This window comes from Crinia signifera, chromosome 7, assembly GCF_055691185.1.
Source record: "Crinia signifera chromosome 7, ASM5569118v1, whole genome shotgun sequence".
Classification (NCBI taxonomy): Eukaryota; Metazoa; Chordata; class Amphibia; order Anura; family Myobatrachidae; genus Crinia; species Crinia signifera.
This window is the reverse complement of record NC_139223.1, coordinates 31,759,572-31,777,146: the sequence shown is the minus strand read 5'-3', so window position 1 is coordinate 31,777,146 and position 17,575 is coordinate 31,759,572. Positions and strand designations below refer to the sequence as shown.

The 17,575-nt window shown below is 46.7% G+C and overlaps 1 protein-coding gene across 6 annotated transcripts in view; it reads left to right on the top strand.

The window, feature by feature from the left end:
• Positions 1 to 17,575, top strand: part of TRAF7 (TNF receptor associated factor 7) — a 152,799-nt gene that overhangs the window by 113,211 nt on the left and 22,013 nt on the right. For 4 of the 6 annotated variants that reach the window (XM_083152756.1, XM_083152755.1, XM_083152757.1 and 1 more), the window contains 6 exons: positions 8,732 to 8,848; positions 9,854 to 9,911; positions 9,989 to 10,080; positions 11,558 to 11,674; positions 12,348 to 12,440; positions 16,827 to 16,860. In XM_083152756.1, coding sequence (XP_083008882.1) covers positions 8,771 to 8,848; positions 9,854 to 9,911; positions 9,989 to 10,080; positions 11,558 to 11,674; positions 12,348 to 12,440; positions 16,827 to 16,860 — 472 coding nt within the window. In that variant the 5' untranslated portion in view covers positions 8,732 to 8,770. Of the gene's footprint in view, positions 1 to 8,731; positions 8,990 to 9,465; positions 9,653 to 9,853; positions 9,912 to 9,988; positions 10,081 to 11,557; positions 11,675 to 12,347; positions 12,441 to 16,826; positions 16,861 to 17,575 lie in introns of those variants that run through there. The other 2 variants (XM_083152760.1, XM_083152754.1) reach the window with 2 other exon arrangements.

Sequence of the window (17,575 nt, the reverse complement as noted above, 5' to 3'; positions counted from 1 at the left end):
CGGTACAGATGAGGAAAGGGGGCGTGGCCTCACAGCGACATTCTAGCTAGAGAGTCGCAAAGACTCCAGCCGGGACTCATCCCTTGTTTGCCAGTACAGTTGAAGGGTGTGGAGTTGTGGTATTAAATACAATAATTACTGCTAAATTCATTGTCGGTTCCTGTAATAACATAGTTCGGCAGCAGAATTTAGAGATGCTGGTGAACAGTGATGTCTTCTGGTGTCTTGTTTAGGGGATGCGGTCATTTGGTCTACAGCATGATGGTCGACACCATTAGGTCGACATGGTTCTAGGTCAAAAGGTCATTAGTTCGACAGGTCGTTAGTTTGACAGTGTCTAGGTTGCCATGGGGTTTTTCACTGTTTTTTGAGCCGACATGAGCCGACATGCGGTATTTCATGCCCTACCATCCACTAGGGTGTGGTGGGAGAATAAAATAGTGTGCCGAGCGCAGCAAAGCGCCGTGCCCAACGCATAGCGAGCTTTGCGATGGGATGCGGCGCACTTTAAACTGTGTCCATGTTGACTGTGTTGACATTCAGGTTAAAAAAAAAAACGTGAAAAACCTTTTGACTCGACCTAGACATTGTCGAACTAACGAAGTGTCTAACTAATGACCTTTCGACCTTTTTCCCATGTCGACCTAATGCTGTAGACCAAATGATCCCAACCCCTTTGTTTAGTTGTGGTTCTCTGTGTACATTGTGTCTGAGAACTTCCTCCTCTGCATGACAGTAACATAGTAGTTAAGGTTGAATAAAGGCGTACAGCCATGAAATTCAACTTTTTCCAGGACCGGTTACAGCATTGGTTCTCAACATCGGTCCTCAGGACCCCCTAACAGTGCACATGTTCCAGGTCTCATTTTCATACGAGAATAGACGCTGTGCGCATGCGCACAGCGTCTATTCTATTAGATTGGGGGGTCTCCCAACTGCCACCCCCCGCAGCAGGACAATGCCTGCCGCGGGTGGGACAGCGGGACAGGACCCGAAATCGGGACTGTCCCGCTGTAATCGTGACAGTTGGGAGGTATGTACCTCTGTCTGTCTGTTTTCCCGAGTATGTTCTTTCAGAGTTTTTGTCAGTTGTAAAGCGCAACGGAATCTGCTGCGCTATATAAGAAACTATCAATAAATAAAATAAAATCGTGTTGGGCCTCCACAATGCTGCCGTGTATGTGCTGTCTGCTGACCACGCATGTGATGTGATGACCTTCTGCAGTAACTTGCGGGGGTCCTGTCATTATTTTTATTGTCCAATATGGTCTCAGAGCACAATTGTTTGAGGACCCCCTGGTCTAGAAGTTAGATCCCCAGTAGCTTGGCATTGTGCAACAACAGTCCTGTCAGCTCGGCAATCTTTGCTGCGTTGTCTGATCTATGGTGCAAACTCTTCCTCGCGGATAATGTAACTAGCACCTTCCCCTAATACATCCTCTTTAAGTTTCCAGTGTCTGTAGCAATCTAAAGGGATGACACATGTCTTGCTGCTTGCTGTACAGATGTGTCCTCCTACAGGATTAGCCAAACATAAGTTACCCGCTTCCCCTCAGAGGGCTCCGCAGTGCGTTCTGCTGCTCCGAATGAGACAAAATGTAAACTACAGACAATTCACCTGATGCGCTGGTCGTTTGTTAAATAAAAATACGCTGAAAGGTGGTGGTAATGTCCAATAACCCGCGCATAAATGATTAACCCTGTGAGTGCCCCCATCTCTGTGAGAGAGGTGCATAATATCGGCTAAACCTCCCAGCGTCTCTCACATTTGTTATATAAATTCAAATAATACATTTTGTGTAAAAGAAGATTATATTTCCTATAAATAGGTAACATTACAGGTCATCATGAGGAATAATATACTTGCTCAATGTTTATGACCAGCGCATCAGGTGAATTATCTGTACTTTGACATTTTGTCTCATTCCAAGCAGTAGAACGCACTGCGGAGCCCGCTGAAGCGAAGTGGGTAAACTTTGAATGACAACATTGCTGTGAGATCCTCAAACTATCTGTTAAAAAATGGCGGCGCCACCCACAGCGACTGTTCTTATTTATTTATACTAAAAAGAGCAGTCGCTGTGAGCGGCGCTGGTATTTTTAGTCGCTCACAGCAACGTTGGCACTGAAAGGGTTAACACAAAAGGGTGCCTGGCGCTAGCAGAGCTGCACCGTATCTAGGCTGCTCACTCACACCAGGCACGCCATGCCGCATGGTGTAAGGCTGGATGTTTGAGGTCACGTCTGTACATTAGTTACATGGTCGCCGCAATGTACCCATGGCTGATAGCGGTAGGGTGGTATAGAGCTTCTTATTAACGGTCTGTCAGAGCCAGCGACTAGCTTGACAATACTTGTGCTCATCATGGCCTTTACGCTATCAGTAATGGAGGCAGATGTAGCTGCGATACGGCGGCTAGTGCCTGTTTGGTGCTCAGCCGCCCCATCTACATTCAATGCCTTTCCGTAAGTTCTCACGAGCAGGGCCCTCTCTCCTCATATGCTTTTCTTAGAATATACGTCTGCCACCCAGATAATTGCTTCAGTGACCTGTCCCCTGATGCAGCTATCCTTATTTACCATGTACTTGTCCTAGATTGTCTTGTTCTGTAATTCATTGTTTGTCTTATTTGCTCATTTATGTATTGTCAGGCGCTGCTGAACCTTTGTGGCGCCATATAAATAAACGATGATAATAATAATAATAATGAGCCACGTGTGCGAATTAGGTGCATGAGTGTGGAGATGGGAGGGAACCAACTACCATATATGTTGCGCGTGGCGATTGGGGTGGCAACTGTGAGCACAGTTTGAAACTGATCAGTGTCCCAGCATCAATTGCTTTCACTTTCTGTTAAAGAGTAATTTGGTCCGTCGTTCAGCCTGTAGTAGTCACTAGCGATTCTTCACCTCAGTATGCAGTATGGATTTTGCATGGTTGGACTTAGTACGGCTGCAGACCTCCTTTGATTGACAGTGAGCAGCCATGAGGGGGGGGGGGGCTGTACATATCAGCCAGTGAACACAATGGGGGTATGTCACCTCTATTTTGTGGGAGTACAGAGGCTGGGGTCTCTGTTTTTTCCATCTGAGCTTTCTCAGTCTCAGACAGAGCTGTTGGCCTGTGTGACCTCCGGCTCATTCAGCCGGCTGATGGTGTAACGCATGGGTCTTCAACCTGTGGCCCTCCAGATGTTGTGAAACTACATGTCCCAGCATGCATTGCCACATTTTTTCCTATAAGAGCATGCCAAAACTGTCAGGGCATGCTGGGAAATGTAGTTCCACAACATCTGGAGGGCCACAGGTTGAAGACCTGTGGTGTAACGCATGACCCACGGGTACAGCAGAGGATCACACCTACATGCAGGAGGTTCCTACTTTATAAGGCAGGGATGGGGAACATTTCGCCCTCCAGCTGTTGAACTACACATCCCGGAATGCTTTGCTACAGTTTTAGCCTGGCCAAATAGCAGAACTGTAGCAGTGCATGCTGGGATGTGTAGTTCAGCAACAGCTTGAGGGCCAAAGGTTCCCCATCCCTGTTATAAGGGAAGGCTCCTGCTACAGTGTAATCATCGCTGTCGCTTTCTCTGCCCACACCTGAATCCGGCGCATTGCCGTGAGTGAATGTACTACAGCATTGGTCGCTTTCCTGCACACTGGTCGATTTTGCGCAGTGTGCGGCCATTGCCTGTTTGCCCGTTCCACTCTGATATCACTCACAGTTGCTGAGGTGAGACTGCCCCTTTACAATTTTGCAAGGAGGCCATTTTGTTCCCAGTAGTATAAAGTGGTAGCAGCATTGCAGGGCCCTTATTTCACCGCATCATCCTATCGTTGTGTTTTGCTTCGCTATATTCCTGCCATTACTGTAAAAGGGGGCGGGGTTTCCACGTGAAATATTATTGCACTTTGACTTGGGCCGTGATCGCTCATGTGGTGAGTTGCGGGGAACTTGCTGAATGCTACCGGTCCTCCCCAATGCCCTGTAATAGGACCTTGAGCCCAATTGTTGACTGGGTTCCGCCTTAGCGTTTTATGAAGGGTATACATCTGGTGACTGTACATTTCTCTCTGTGTGTTCCAGAGTACGTGAGGTAGCCATGTGTTCCCCTTCTGAGGAAATCCCGGCATATGCTTGTCGGTTGTGTCATGGAAACTGCTTGTGTTTGTTACTGCTGTTTCCATGCGGACTCCCTCCAAGTGTGGTTAATAAAATCAAGCTGCAGAGTTATTCACACGGACTGTGCTGTTCCGCAGCCCCCTTCTTCCTGCTCTGACTCCTCTACCCATCTCCCATAAATCACACTAAAGGCCCATACACACTGGGCGACTTTGAGCTGAAAGTCGCTTAAAACAACAGCTGTATATGGCCCGGAGATGAGCGGCGTGCGATGCTGCGCGCTCCAACAACATTGCCGGGAAAGGCGTTCATCGCTTTCCCCGCGGCGATGAACGCGATCATCGGTGTCCATACACGCTGGGCATAGTCGCCCAGTGTGTATGGACCTTCACTAAAGGGGAGATGTACGAAGCGTTCAATGGTGATCAGTAGCAGCCAATCTGCTCCTAATTGCCGTGTTACTTGTTGTTGTTGTTGTTGTTGTTGTTATTATTTACATTTCCTTATATAGTGCAGCAGATTCCGTACCAGTGTCTTATATAGCGCAGCAGATTCCGTACCAGCGTCTTATATAGCGCAGCAGATTCCGTTACAGCGTGTTATATAGCGCAGCAGATTCCGTTACAGCGTCTTATATAGCGCAGCAGATTCCGTTACAGTGTCTTATATAGCGCAGCAGATTCCGTTACAGCGTCTTATATAGCGCAGCAGATTCCGTTACAGTGTCTTATATAGCGCAGCAGATTCCGTTACAGCAACTTATATATCGCAGCAGATTCCATACAGTGTCTTATATAACGCAGCAGATTCCGTTACAGTGTCTTATATAGCGCAGCAGATTCCGTTACAGCAACTTATATAGCGCAGCAGATTCCGTTACAGCATCTTATATAGCGCAGCAGATTCCGTTACAGTGTCTTATATAGCGCAGCAGATTCCGTTACAGTGTCTTATATAGTGCAGCAGATTCCGTTACAGTGTCTTATAGAACGCAGAAGATTCAGTTACAGTGTCTTATATAGCGCAGCAGATTCCGTTAGTGTCTTATATAGCGCAGCAGATTCCGTTACAGCGTCTTCTATAGCGCAGCAGATTCCGTTAGTGTCTTATATAGCGCAGCAGATTCCGTTAGTGTCTTATATAGCGCAGCAGATTCCGTTACAGTGTCTTATATAGCGCAGCAGATTCCGTTACAGCGTCTTATATAGCGCAGCAGATTCCGTTTCAGTGCCTTATATAGCGCAGCAGATTCCGTTACAGCGTCTTATATATCGCAGCAGATTCCGTTACAGCGTCTTATATAACGCAGCAGATTCCGTTACAGTGTCTTATATATCGCAGCAGATTCCGTTACAGCGTCTTATATAGCGCAGCAGATTCCGTTACAGCGTCTTATATAGCGCAGCAGATTCCGTTACAGCGTCTTATATAGCGCAGCAGATTCCGTTACAGTGTCTTATATAGCGCAGCAGATTCCGTTACAGTGTCTTATATATCGCAGCAGATTCCGTTACAGCGTCTTATATAGCGCAGCAAATTCCGTTAGTGTCTTATATAGCGCAGCAGATTCAGTTACAGCATCTTAAATAGCGCAGCAGATTCCGTTACAGTGTTTTATATAGCGCAGCAGATTTCGTTACAGTGTCTTGTATAGCGCAGCAGATTCCGTTACAGTGTCTTATATAGCGCAGCAGATTCCGTTAGTGTCTTATATAGCGCAGCAGATTCCGTTAGTGTCTTATATAGCGCAGCAGATTCCGTTAGTGTCTTATATATCGCAGCAGATTCCGTTACAGCGTCTTGTATAACGCAGCAGATTCCGTTACAGTGTCTTATATAGCGCAGCAGATTCCGTTACAGTGTCTTATATAACGCAGAAGATTCCGTTACAGTGTCTTATATAGCGCAGCAGATTCCGTTACAGTGTCTTATATATCGCAGCAGATTCCGTTACAGCGTCTTGTATAACGCAGCAGATTCCGTTACAGTGTCTTATATAGCGCCGCAGATTCCGTTAAAGCGTCTTGTATAACGCAGCAGATTCCGTTAAAGCGTCTTGTATAACGCAGCAGATTCCGTTACAGTGTCTTATATAGCGCAGCAGATTCAGTTTGTGTCTTATATAGCGCAGCAGATTCCGTTACAGTGTCTTATATATCGCAGCAGATTCCGTTACAGCGTCTTGTATAACGCAGCAGATTCCGTTACAGTGTCTTAAATAGCGCAGCAGATTCCGTTACAGTGTCTTATATATCGCAGCAGATTCCGTTACAGTGTCTTATATAGCGCAGCAGATTCTGTTACAGCGTCTTGTATAACACAGCAGATTTCGTTACAGTGTCTTATATAGCGCAGCAGATTCTGTTATAGTGTCTTATATAGCGCAGCAGATTCCGTTACAGCGTCTTGTATAACGCAGCAGATTCAGTTACAGTGTCTTATATAGCGCAGCAGAGTCCGTTAGTATCTTATATAACGCAGCAGATTCCGTTACAGCGTCTTGTATAACGCAGCAGATTCCGTTACAGCGTCTTGTATAACGCAGCAGATTCCGTTACAGTGTCTTATATCGCGCAGCAGATTCCGTTACCGTGTCTTATATATCGCAGCAGATTCCGTTACAGCGTCTTGTATAACGCAGCAGATTCCGTTACAGTGTCTTATATAGTGCAGCCGATTCCGTTACAGCGTCTTATATAACGCAGCAGATTCTGTTACAGTGTGTTATATAGCGCAGCAGACTCCGTTACAGCGTCTTATATAGCGCAGCAGATTCCGTTAGTGTCTTATATAGCGCAGCAGATTCCGTTACAGTGTCTTATAAAGCGCCACAGATTCCGTTAGTGTCTTATATAGCGCCACAGATTCCGTTACAGTGTCTTATAAAGCGCAGCAGAGTCCGTTAGTGTCTTATATAGCGCCACAGATTCCGTTAGTGTCTTATATAGCGCTGCAGATTCCGTTACAGTGTCTTATATAGCGCAGCGGATTCCGTTACAGCGTCTTGTATAACGCAGCAGATTCCGTTACAGTGTCTTATATAGCGCAGCAGATTCCGTTACAGTGTCTTATATATCACAGCAGATTCCGTTACAGCGTCTTGTATAACGCAGCAGATTCCGTTACAGTGTCTTATATAGCAGCAGCAGTTACCGTTACAGCGTCTTATATATCGCAGCAGATTCCGTTACAGCGTCTTGTATAACGCAGCAGATTCCGTTACAGTGTCTTATATAGCGCAGCAGATTCTGTTACAGTGTCTTATATAGCGCAGCAGATTCTGTTACAGTGTGTTATATAGCGCAGCAGATTCCGTTACAGTGTGTTATATAGCGCAGCAGACTCCGTTACAGCGTCTTATATAACGCAGCAGATTCCGTTACAGTGTCTTAAATAGCGCAGCAGATTCCGTTACAGCGTCTTATATAGCGCAGCAGATTCCATTACAGCGTCTTATATAACGCAGCAGATTCCGTTACAGTGTCTTATATAGCGCAGCAGATTCTGTTACAGTGTCTTATATAGCGCAGCAGATTCTGTTACAGTGTCTTATATAGTGCAGCAGATTCCGTTACAGTGTCTTATATAGCGCAGCAGATTCTGTTACAGTTTCTTATATAGCGCAGCAGATTCCGTTACAGTGTCTTACATAGCGCAGCAGATTCTGTTACAGTGTCTTACATAGCGCAGCAGATTCCGTTACAGTGTCTTATATAGTGCAGCAGATTCCGTTACAGCGTCTTATATAGCACAGCAGATTCCGTTACAGGGTCTTATATAGCGCAGCAGATTCCGTTACAGTGTCTTATATAGCGCAGCAGATTCCGTTACAGCGTCTTATATAGCGCTGTAGATTCTGTTACAGCGTCTTATATAGCGCAGCAGATTCCGTTACAGTGTCTTATATAGCGCAGCAGATTCTGTTACAGTTTCTTATATAGCGCAGCAGATTCCGTTACAGTGTCTTATATAGTGCAGCAGATTCCGTTGCGCTTTACAGTAGTAGACCGTGCTAAAATAAACTGGGTAACAGACAGGCTTGGAGGTTATGCCTATTTAACAACCAGCGAATCCGCTCCCAGCATGACAGGAGCTGATTGGCTGGAGTACCATTTATTATTCACAATGCGTTTTATCAATTGTTGATAAATGATCCCCAATGAGGTAGATGTATGAAGCAGTGATAAGGGAGGACAAGTGAGCCAGAGGAGAAGTGATCCATGGCAACCAATCAGCACTGATGTAACATCTGTAATTTGCATAATATAAAATTATACAGAGCAGCTGATTGGTTGCCATGGGCCATGCCTTCTCCCTTATCACTGCTACCATACATCCACTCCAATGTTTGAAAAATGACAGGAGTTGATTGGTAGTTTTTCACTATGCACTTTATCACTCTTCAAAGCTTAGTACATCTGTCCTTATATTAAGTGCAAATTGGCACCCTGTACCACAGAGAGAACATGCAAACTCTACATAGTGCCTTGGTCTGAAATTTACTTCATAACTTTAGTTGGGCGAGGTGGTAATGGGCACGTGTGGTGCAAGCCTTGTCCTGTGACAGTGTTCTAACAGTCTGTGTTTTTCCCTTTCTCCCGACAGGGAACCCTCCATGCCGCCCTCAGATGTTCCTTTTAGATTATGACCTCGAGTAAGAATCCACGGTTCAATCAGTTTTCAGCCGGTGCCACGAACGTACCACCAGAAACCGCCAACGGGGTACCAGGTTTTTCTCCCCACTCTCCTTTTTTCCTCTGTGTGTTCTACACATCCAGCTCTTGATGTACTGACACTGCTGTACGGTTCACCCACCTTTTCCGGTCTCGCCTCGCAGGACTTGTGACTGCTGCACTTATAAAGGTGCATACTGCTTTATTGTTGTGTTTACTAGTTTATGAACCAGACGCAGCGGATCCCTTGTGCCACTTTATAAATAATAATATCCCCCCCCCTTTCCCTAGCACAGCAAGGAAGGCTCCTCGGATATGCCCCTTCTCCAGCATTTTGTCTAATTACATTCCTCTTGTTCCACATTTGCAGCCTTAAGCCCCATACGCACTAGAAGATAAAGTAACCAATATCGCCCGGAAGGGCCCTACTAAACACTTGGTGAAATTTAATAGGATGAGAGATTCAGAAAGTGAGAGCTTTGCTAAGAAATCTCCAGTTTTTTTTAAAGCGGCAATCATTTACACTGCAAAACCATTTTGATCTTGAAGTGTAAATGATTGCCGCTTTAAAAAAACTGGAGATTTCTTAGCAAAGCTCTCACTTTCTGAATCTCTCATCCTATTAAATCTCACCCAATATCTCTTTCTTTCTTGTCTAATGTGTGCACCTATATCGGTAACGATGCGCGCTCCTGAGCACTGTTATCGACCCCCTCCCTCATCTGTTCAGTTCAGACGAGGGAGGAGCTCGTTAACAAGGCTTCAGCATGGTCCCCACTCTTCCTACCGTCGCTCCCTCCTCGCTGGCATCGACAACTGTGTCCCGCCGAATCCCCGCTGCCGTTATCGTCAGGTACACACTCACGTCATGTTAGCCTTCCCATTGTCAACCTAAAGCTTGCGTAGACCATAGGACCCTGTTTACCTCTGCCTAATGTATGTCTACCTTCTTAGCATCAGCCCTATTCTCGCTACATCTTGCTCTGCTACTGATTCTTGTGTTAGCGATACATTGCTTATACCGGTTTTGTTTTTCTTACCCCCCCCCCCCCAGACCAGAATGGAAACCACGTTTGGGCCGGCATTCTCTGCCGTGACCACCGTTACTAAAGGTAATGCAGAGAACAAAGGTGTGTCCGGAAACACTGAACCTCGTGATCCTCAGCGGTAATGTCTGTCTGTATTGCAGCTGACGGTACAAGCACGTTTAAGCAGCATCGCAGGACGCCCTCCTCATCCAGCACCCTAACCTTCACCGCTCGAGATGAAGATGACGTTATGGTGAGTAAGGAAATCCCAGCCCTTTGTGCCTTGTGTGTAGTACTACGAAGAAACTCCTCAGTGCATGGGTAGGCTTGACTGGGGGTGAATTACCTCACAGACCATGCCCAGGTAGGCAGTCAATAGGTCGACAGTAAAAGTTGACATGAGATTTTTTTCGTTTTTGTGGTGCCAGTGTCCACATCTGAGCACATGGACTCTAATGTAAGTGTACTAGTGTACCTTCCAAAAAAAGGAAATATCGTGAAAAAATCATCTTGCTCTTGACATGGGTCAACCATTCCTGTGTTGACATTTTGTCAATGTCGACTTATGGACTCTCTTACTGGGCATAGTCTGTGAGCTGTCCGTATACCGGCATGTCTTGTGACGGATCGTCTGTCATTGGCTGGAAGTATGTTGTGATGTGATGTACCTGCTGCCTGGAGTTGGGAATACAGGGATCCCTCTGTACAGATGCCTGAGTATGATGCGCCAGAGCGCGCATCTTCAGTGGTGCTGGGAAATATTTTGATTTGGTTGTTCCGACCAGTCAGAATCCTCAAATCGTAATGATTATTGTCCCGTGTGTGCTCAGCTTAAGAAAGTAGTAGTTCTGATAGTCCCTATTGCCACCATATGTCCATTGTCAGTCGCTCAGCTAGAAGTGCTCCCACAATGCATTGCAGAAATCATTGTTGCTGCTGCCTGCAGATTCCATACAAGAACGCTTTCCCTGTGAGACTCTCGGATAAGGGGAAAGCCAGCAACTAGATAACCCTGAAGTTAGGCATCTACTATGCTCCCCATATACAGTCACTGTTAGAACAGTGAAGACCAGATCGGTTCTGAAGCATGAACCATTGGCACCCGAGCGTGTGTGTCTCATGGCAAACACTAATGACCACCAAAGAGTTAATAAATGCTGGCATCTTCGCAGGGGAATATCATGGCCAATATATGTTCCCCTTTCCACCCCCCTCCACACTCAGCATATCCCCCTCCTTCCCTAGCCTGCTCACATCTCCAGCAGGAAGCAGCCGAGCTTACTGAATTCAATAGGAGGAAGTGTCTGCATATACTCTCTCACAGAGCTGCCAGGGCTCAGAGCGACCGCCGGACCACACTCGACAAGGTGCTGGAAGCCCCCCGCAGTGCTGCGGTGTGGGTGAGGCAGTCACCTTGGCAAATGCAGGCACCCCCTTGAGGTCAGGTCAAGAATGTCAGAAGAGCTGCTGTCAGTGGGGCATCCCAACCAGTAGTGACCAGGATGGAAGGAAGGAAGTGTGGGCTGCATAGAACAGGCTGAGGATGGACTGAGAATCACAGGCGTGTAATGGAGGGCTATCGAGCTTACTCATACCCAGTTTCCAGCATGGCTCCTGGACATTGACTTGAATAGTCTCCCCACTAAGATTGGCGGTCTGGATTTTGCGGCACGGATTTGCACTGGATCTATTCACTGCTGTCCTCCTTTTTGGTTTTCTTCTATCTCTAGCCTCCCATCACCACCTCCCGGCGCTCCGATTCCGCCATATCCGTGCGCTCCCTGCATTCTGACTCCAGCATGCCTCTGCGCTCCACCTTCTCACTGCACGAAGAGGAGGATGAGCCGGTAAGGGGGAAATCTTAACCGTGTCATGGAGCTGTAAGTAGCCGGGGCACAGGCTTACCCTTCACGTTCTCTACAGTCGGGGGATGCCTGGTTGGGTATGACAGAGCTTTCTCGCGGATCAGGCCAAATAGTCCCATTTTAAATCCATTTATTCTGTAATGTCAGACAGTAGTAAGCGATTGCATGCATAGATAGGCCCGGTGTCACCTGCTACCAAGAAGCATAATGTGCGTGTGTATAGAGATACACCTTAATGTCGCCACTAGTATAAATACTAGTAGTTTGCTTTGTTGGTTGCTTCATACAGCTGTCTGCAGACATCAAATACTCAAACGCACTGTGAGCGCTGCTTATGTAATCTGCGTCTCATTTCACACTGCCTCAGGTCAGCACTACAGCCAAACAAAATGGCTGCGGCAGCCATATTGGAAAAAAAAAAACCTTTGCTACAGTTGGTGATGTAAAACATTATACTATTGTACACAATCGTATTTGTACAGCATTTAGAATGGGTTGGCGAGCAGAGCAGTGTCCACATAATGCAGATGGTGTGTACAGAGGGCCGATATGTCCTTAGCATGTGACTGCAAGAACGGCCATCAGTTACAGGTCCCCCTGGGTCATGTAGTTCTTATATAATAATCTCATTCATGCTTCTCTCATGTTCGTACAGGACCCCCTGGTGTTTGCAGAGCAGCCTTCAGTGAAGCTTTGCTGTCAGCTGTGTTGTAGCGTGTTTAAAGACCCCGTTATCACCACATGCGGGGTAAGTGACTGTATTGTACTTTCTCTCTGTGCACGAGACTGTGGCCCCCTCCCCATTCGGCCTCTAGCACGGCTAAAGTACCGCCAGACTTGCAGCATAGGTCACCTTCATGGCCACCAGGAACCTTGTACAGTTCTTTGGTCCTGGTTCAGCTCTGATCACACATGCGGTAACCAGTAAGGCTACAACTATCATTTTATAGAATGTACTCTGATTGGTTGATGTGTGATTGGCTGATACCGTGTTCTCACTGCCAGTGAGAAATAAACGGCTTTTCCCGGGGACTGCAGGGACGGACCCCCTGTTCTCACTGCAAGGCAAATTCCCAGGTGAAGAAGTTCTACCCGGTAGTTTGCCTTTTAACACAGGTTTTTCTGCAGTGTGAATGGGTCAACCCCGTGTCTGCATACCCGGATCTCAAACACGGGTAAAAAAAAGGTTTTAACCCGTGTATGAGATCCGGGTATGTGACCCGTTTACACTGCAGAAAAACCTGTGTTAAAAGGCAAATTCCCGGGTCGACATGATAGACCCGGGAATTTGCCTGCAGTGAGAACGGGGTATTACTTGTCATCTTCAGCTGATGCATGTAATGTGTTATTGGACCAGATACACCTGTATTGTTAGCCCATGATATTCCCGTCCCTTTCTTGTCTTCTGTTGAGCAAAACATTTTATGTACATGACTTCTCTCTCCAGATGCTGAATACATTATATATAGACAGTTATACTCTTCCGTACCGAGGACGCACAGTGAGAATTACCGTCATTCGGTGCGGAGCTGTACGAATTAACCCCTCCATGGCTGAATCCATGGCAGTGGCTGTTTTCTGCTCCTGTGCACCACTGTTTGCCCTGATCACTGTGTCTAAATACTATATAGAGAAACGCATCTTCCTACTGAACGTCATCTGAGTCGCTACAGAAATGAAGTCTTCCAGCTCTTTCTTTTGTTGTTCACATTCTACGCAAATGTCATAATAGACAATAACAGGTCTCATGTGAGCAGCCCAGTCCACTCAGGCGGTGTTCAACTCACGCAACACCTCATTGGATGGCAGCCCTAGCCAATCTACTCCAGTGACACATTACACACCGTCCAATGATAACACAGAATGCACTCCGCAAACCATGAGGTCCCAGCTCCCAGTCCTGTGACCGTTTCCAGCAACCCGGGAGATGACTGCTAGTGTAAGGTTAAATTAGGGTTGGTGGACCCAAGTCCTCCTTGTAGTTACCCAGTTTTGAGTGACAGGAGATATTTGGGAAATAATGGAATTGCTTGGTTGCTTGCCTTTGGCTGGGATGTGTAGTTTCACGTCTGCTTTCACTGACTGATTTCATGTGGGGAAGTACGTGTTTATCTCCCCCCCCCCCCCCCCCCCCCTTCCCCAATACATGCACACACGCGCCACCGGAGGAAGTAGGAATTAGTTAGTCTCCAGGCAGATTAGTCACTGGGCTTCCATTACTGATTGCCCGCTCACCGTTCCAGCCAATCAGCTCCTGTCTTTTTTTCAAACATAGCCTGTAACAAGGCAGTTGGAGCTCCATCCAATCAGCTTCTGTTTCTGTCCAACACTTTGTAAATAGACCCCTATAAGAACAAGTCTCAGCTCGGCTGTTCGTGACAACTCTATATAGATTCTGTATAGAACACGGTCAGTGCATCAGCCCAATCATATATTGTAATACTGCCTGGGAACTGATACAGGTGTCTTGTTTTGTTTTAAGCCCCATCTTCCCCCGCACTCATTGGCAGTCAGACAGTTTGATACCCCCTTAGCCATAAGGATAGCAAAAAGGGCAGGTGGTCTGTAGCCCCGCAGAGCCCATAGCCATATGGAAATATAGTCCAGTATCTGTACACGAGCAGAGAAACTGCTTCAGTCTCCTTCCACAAAGAGTTAAGTGTATGACACTGGAGTGCGGCTTGTCTAGAAGAGAGGAAGGAGTGGATTGTCACTGTACACGAGTGCGTGGTCAGTCCGGAAACCCACCACCAACACTGGCCAAGGCATGGAAAGTACTGCAGCAGGAAGCCTTCAGCCTTCAGGTTCTTTCCCAGTGTTGCTGAAAAGCCGGCACCCAGCAGCTGTACTGCTCAGGAAGGGGCAGGGAGTTGGGTAATCTCAGTACTTAGGGGACATGCAGGCTGTTCTGGCCAGCGGCAGCTGACTCGCCGGATTCCAGACCACTCAGGACAGGCAATACACCACTGACCGGCTAAGTGTGTCCGCTATATAGAGATTACACAACAGGCCTCAGTGCTCACAGAAGAGAGGACAGGAAAAGTGACGATTATTACAGTGGTTATACAGAGCCTGAATACAGCACAATACACACGTGATACATTGCAGTGACCTATAAGGAGCAGGGTGCAGACTTTGCAGCGAATACACAGAAGACAAGGTACCCAGGATGACAGGCTAGAAGAGATTGGTGCAAGTAAGGACTAGAGAGGAGAACGACCTCTTCTAAGCCACACAGAGAAGTCTGCATGGGAGAAGTCATTTGTTACGTGGAATTAAATATATATCAAGGAGTTGTGCACATGGAAGAATATGGAATCGTGCAGTGTAGTGACATGACCTCCTGCATACAGTGAAATGATGTGGCTAATGCAATTCTTTGTTTTAGATGCAATAGCTGCTGATAATAATTTTTTGCTGCCTTGTGAGGTTTCTGATGTCCAATATGGCTCACACCGGTCCAGGGTGAGGTGGTTTACTGAGCACTTGCTAGTAACTCACCAAAGCTGGATTCAGCAATGATTGATGTTCAGGGCCGCACCAGAGACTGGAAAGTCCAGCCTATTGGACCAGTATGGTTATCGCATACTGTAGAGTAGGTGAACTTCATAGCACGTTCCATCAGGCTTGTCGGTGTTTCTTATGCATTAATATAGGGAACCTCGGAATTGCAGCTGTGCCAGGAGGTCACCTGGTCCTTTTTAAGGTTCAATTTAGTATCAAAATATTGTAGTTGGGACAAAAGAATTTGTGCATTGCAACTTCTGATCACTCCTTCATGAGAGGACGGCGGTGGGAACTCTCCGTCATTCTAGCATCCCCCAAATTGTTCAAGAGAGAAGGGATTTATGTACTCTGGACATTAAATGCCTATGTTCAGGTCCTTTGGGATTAATGTAGGCTCTGGTTTGTCCATGTTTGAGTAAAGATATCTTTTGTTGGAGGACAATATCCACTTGGTTTCTTCCTTCCTTCTGGTTTTCACTCATTCATTAATTTGTTATCCTATCCTCTCACCTCTCCTCCTCCTTTCCCCTCCCCCTTTTCTTACCTTTCCCCCTCCCTCTCCCCTTCCCCCTCCCTTCCCCTTTTCTTTCCTTTCCCCTTCCTCCCCTCCCACTATTCTTTCCTTTCCCCTTCCCCCCTCCCCTTTTTATTATTATTATTAACAGTTTCTTATATAGTGCATACATATTACGCAGCGCTTTACAAAGCATAGTTATGAGCAAAAACACATAACGAATTACAGCACAAGACCGTTTTGGACAAGTACATGGATAGTTGCACCAGGGGACAGGACACTTAAGCAAGCATCAGGGTGGCAGTGGTTTATATATTCTAAGAAAGGCACATGAGGAAAGAGGGCCCTGCTTATGAGAGCTTACATTCTTTCCTTTCCCCTTCCCCCACCTCCCTCTTTTCTTTTCTTTCCCCTTCCCCTCCCTCCCCCTTTTCTCTCCTTTCCCACTCCCTCCCCCTTTTCTTTCCTTTCCCCATTCCCCTCTCCCTTTTCTTTTCTTTCCCCTTCCCACTCACTCCCTCCCTCATTTCTTTTCTTTCCCAATTCCCCTCCCTCCCCCTTTTCTTGCCTTTCCCCTCCCCCTTTTCTCTCCCCTCCCCTTCCCCCCGACCTCCCCCTTTTCTCTCCTCTCCCCTTCCCCCTGACCTCCCCCTTTTCTCTCCTCTCCCCTTCCCCCCAACCTCCCCCTTTTCTCTTCTCTCCCCTTCCCCATTTGCTTTCCTTTCCCCCGCTTATCTCTATTATTTCTCTCTACCCCCTGCAGTGATCATCTCTAAATGTGCCTGACCTCCAGCAGCCACCTCTGCACCCGGTACTTCCAGCTTCCCTCAACGAACTTGGAGGGCAATAGAATTCCTTTTTTTTTTAATCTTTGTTCTAGTTCTAAAACCATTACAGTATGCTAAACCTTTTCTGCTCAATAAAAGAAAGTAAATCGGCCTCCAAAAATAAATAGGTTTAACACCCCAGTCCCATTCCACACCCCATTGCCACACAACAAAATGAAATCCTCAGGAAGGGTTATGTTGTAGCTTGTGTATACAGAGCCTTAGTGAGTGTTTGTGTGTTTATGGAGTACACGTTCATGGCTCACCTCTCCCTTCTTCTCCACAGCACACGTTCTGCAGGAGGTGCGCCCTGACGTCTGGTAGGTATAAACGTGTCTCTCCTTGCTGCTTACTATTATGTGGGACCCCTAAATCACCCCGGTCTCTCCTGCTAATTTATCCCATTTTCCTGTCTGTCACACAGATCTGTAAAGACATCCTTTCACCCAACGAGGGGCTCATTTAGCATTTAAATATACAGGGTTTGTATCAAAAGTAATGAGACCAAATTCAGGTAAAAATATTTATTGAAGATATCGCTACAAACAATAAAAATTCTTTAAAATAAGACCCCTGTGTGTCGTCACATTTCTGCCATCGAGTTGTCCACGCTTGGAAGGCAGCCTGGAATTCCTTTTTCCGGGAACGTCCTTCAAGCAGTGCGTCAAAGCCACTTTGACCTCTTCTACGGTCCCATGACGGTGTCCTTTGAGGGCTGTCTTCACTCGGAGTAACAGGAAAAAGTCTGCCGGGGCCAGATTGGGACTGTAGGGGGCTGAGTAAGTGTTGCGATGCCGTTCCGGGCCAGGTAGTCGTTGAATATGAAGCTGGTGTGGCTTGGTGCATTGTCATGATACAGCTTCCAATTGGCAACAATGCACTTTCTGGATCATGGCTAATGTCTCCATAGCTGATTTTCAAAGTCCCACACAGAATGAAATGGCGTAGCGCTGATCAATAGAACATTGCATTTTTAAGCTTCAAATGAGGCTAGGGACAGGGTTCCACTAAAACCACGACGGGAACCGCCTGGAA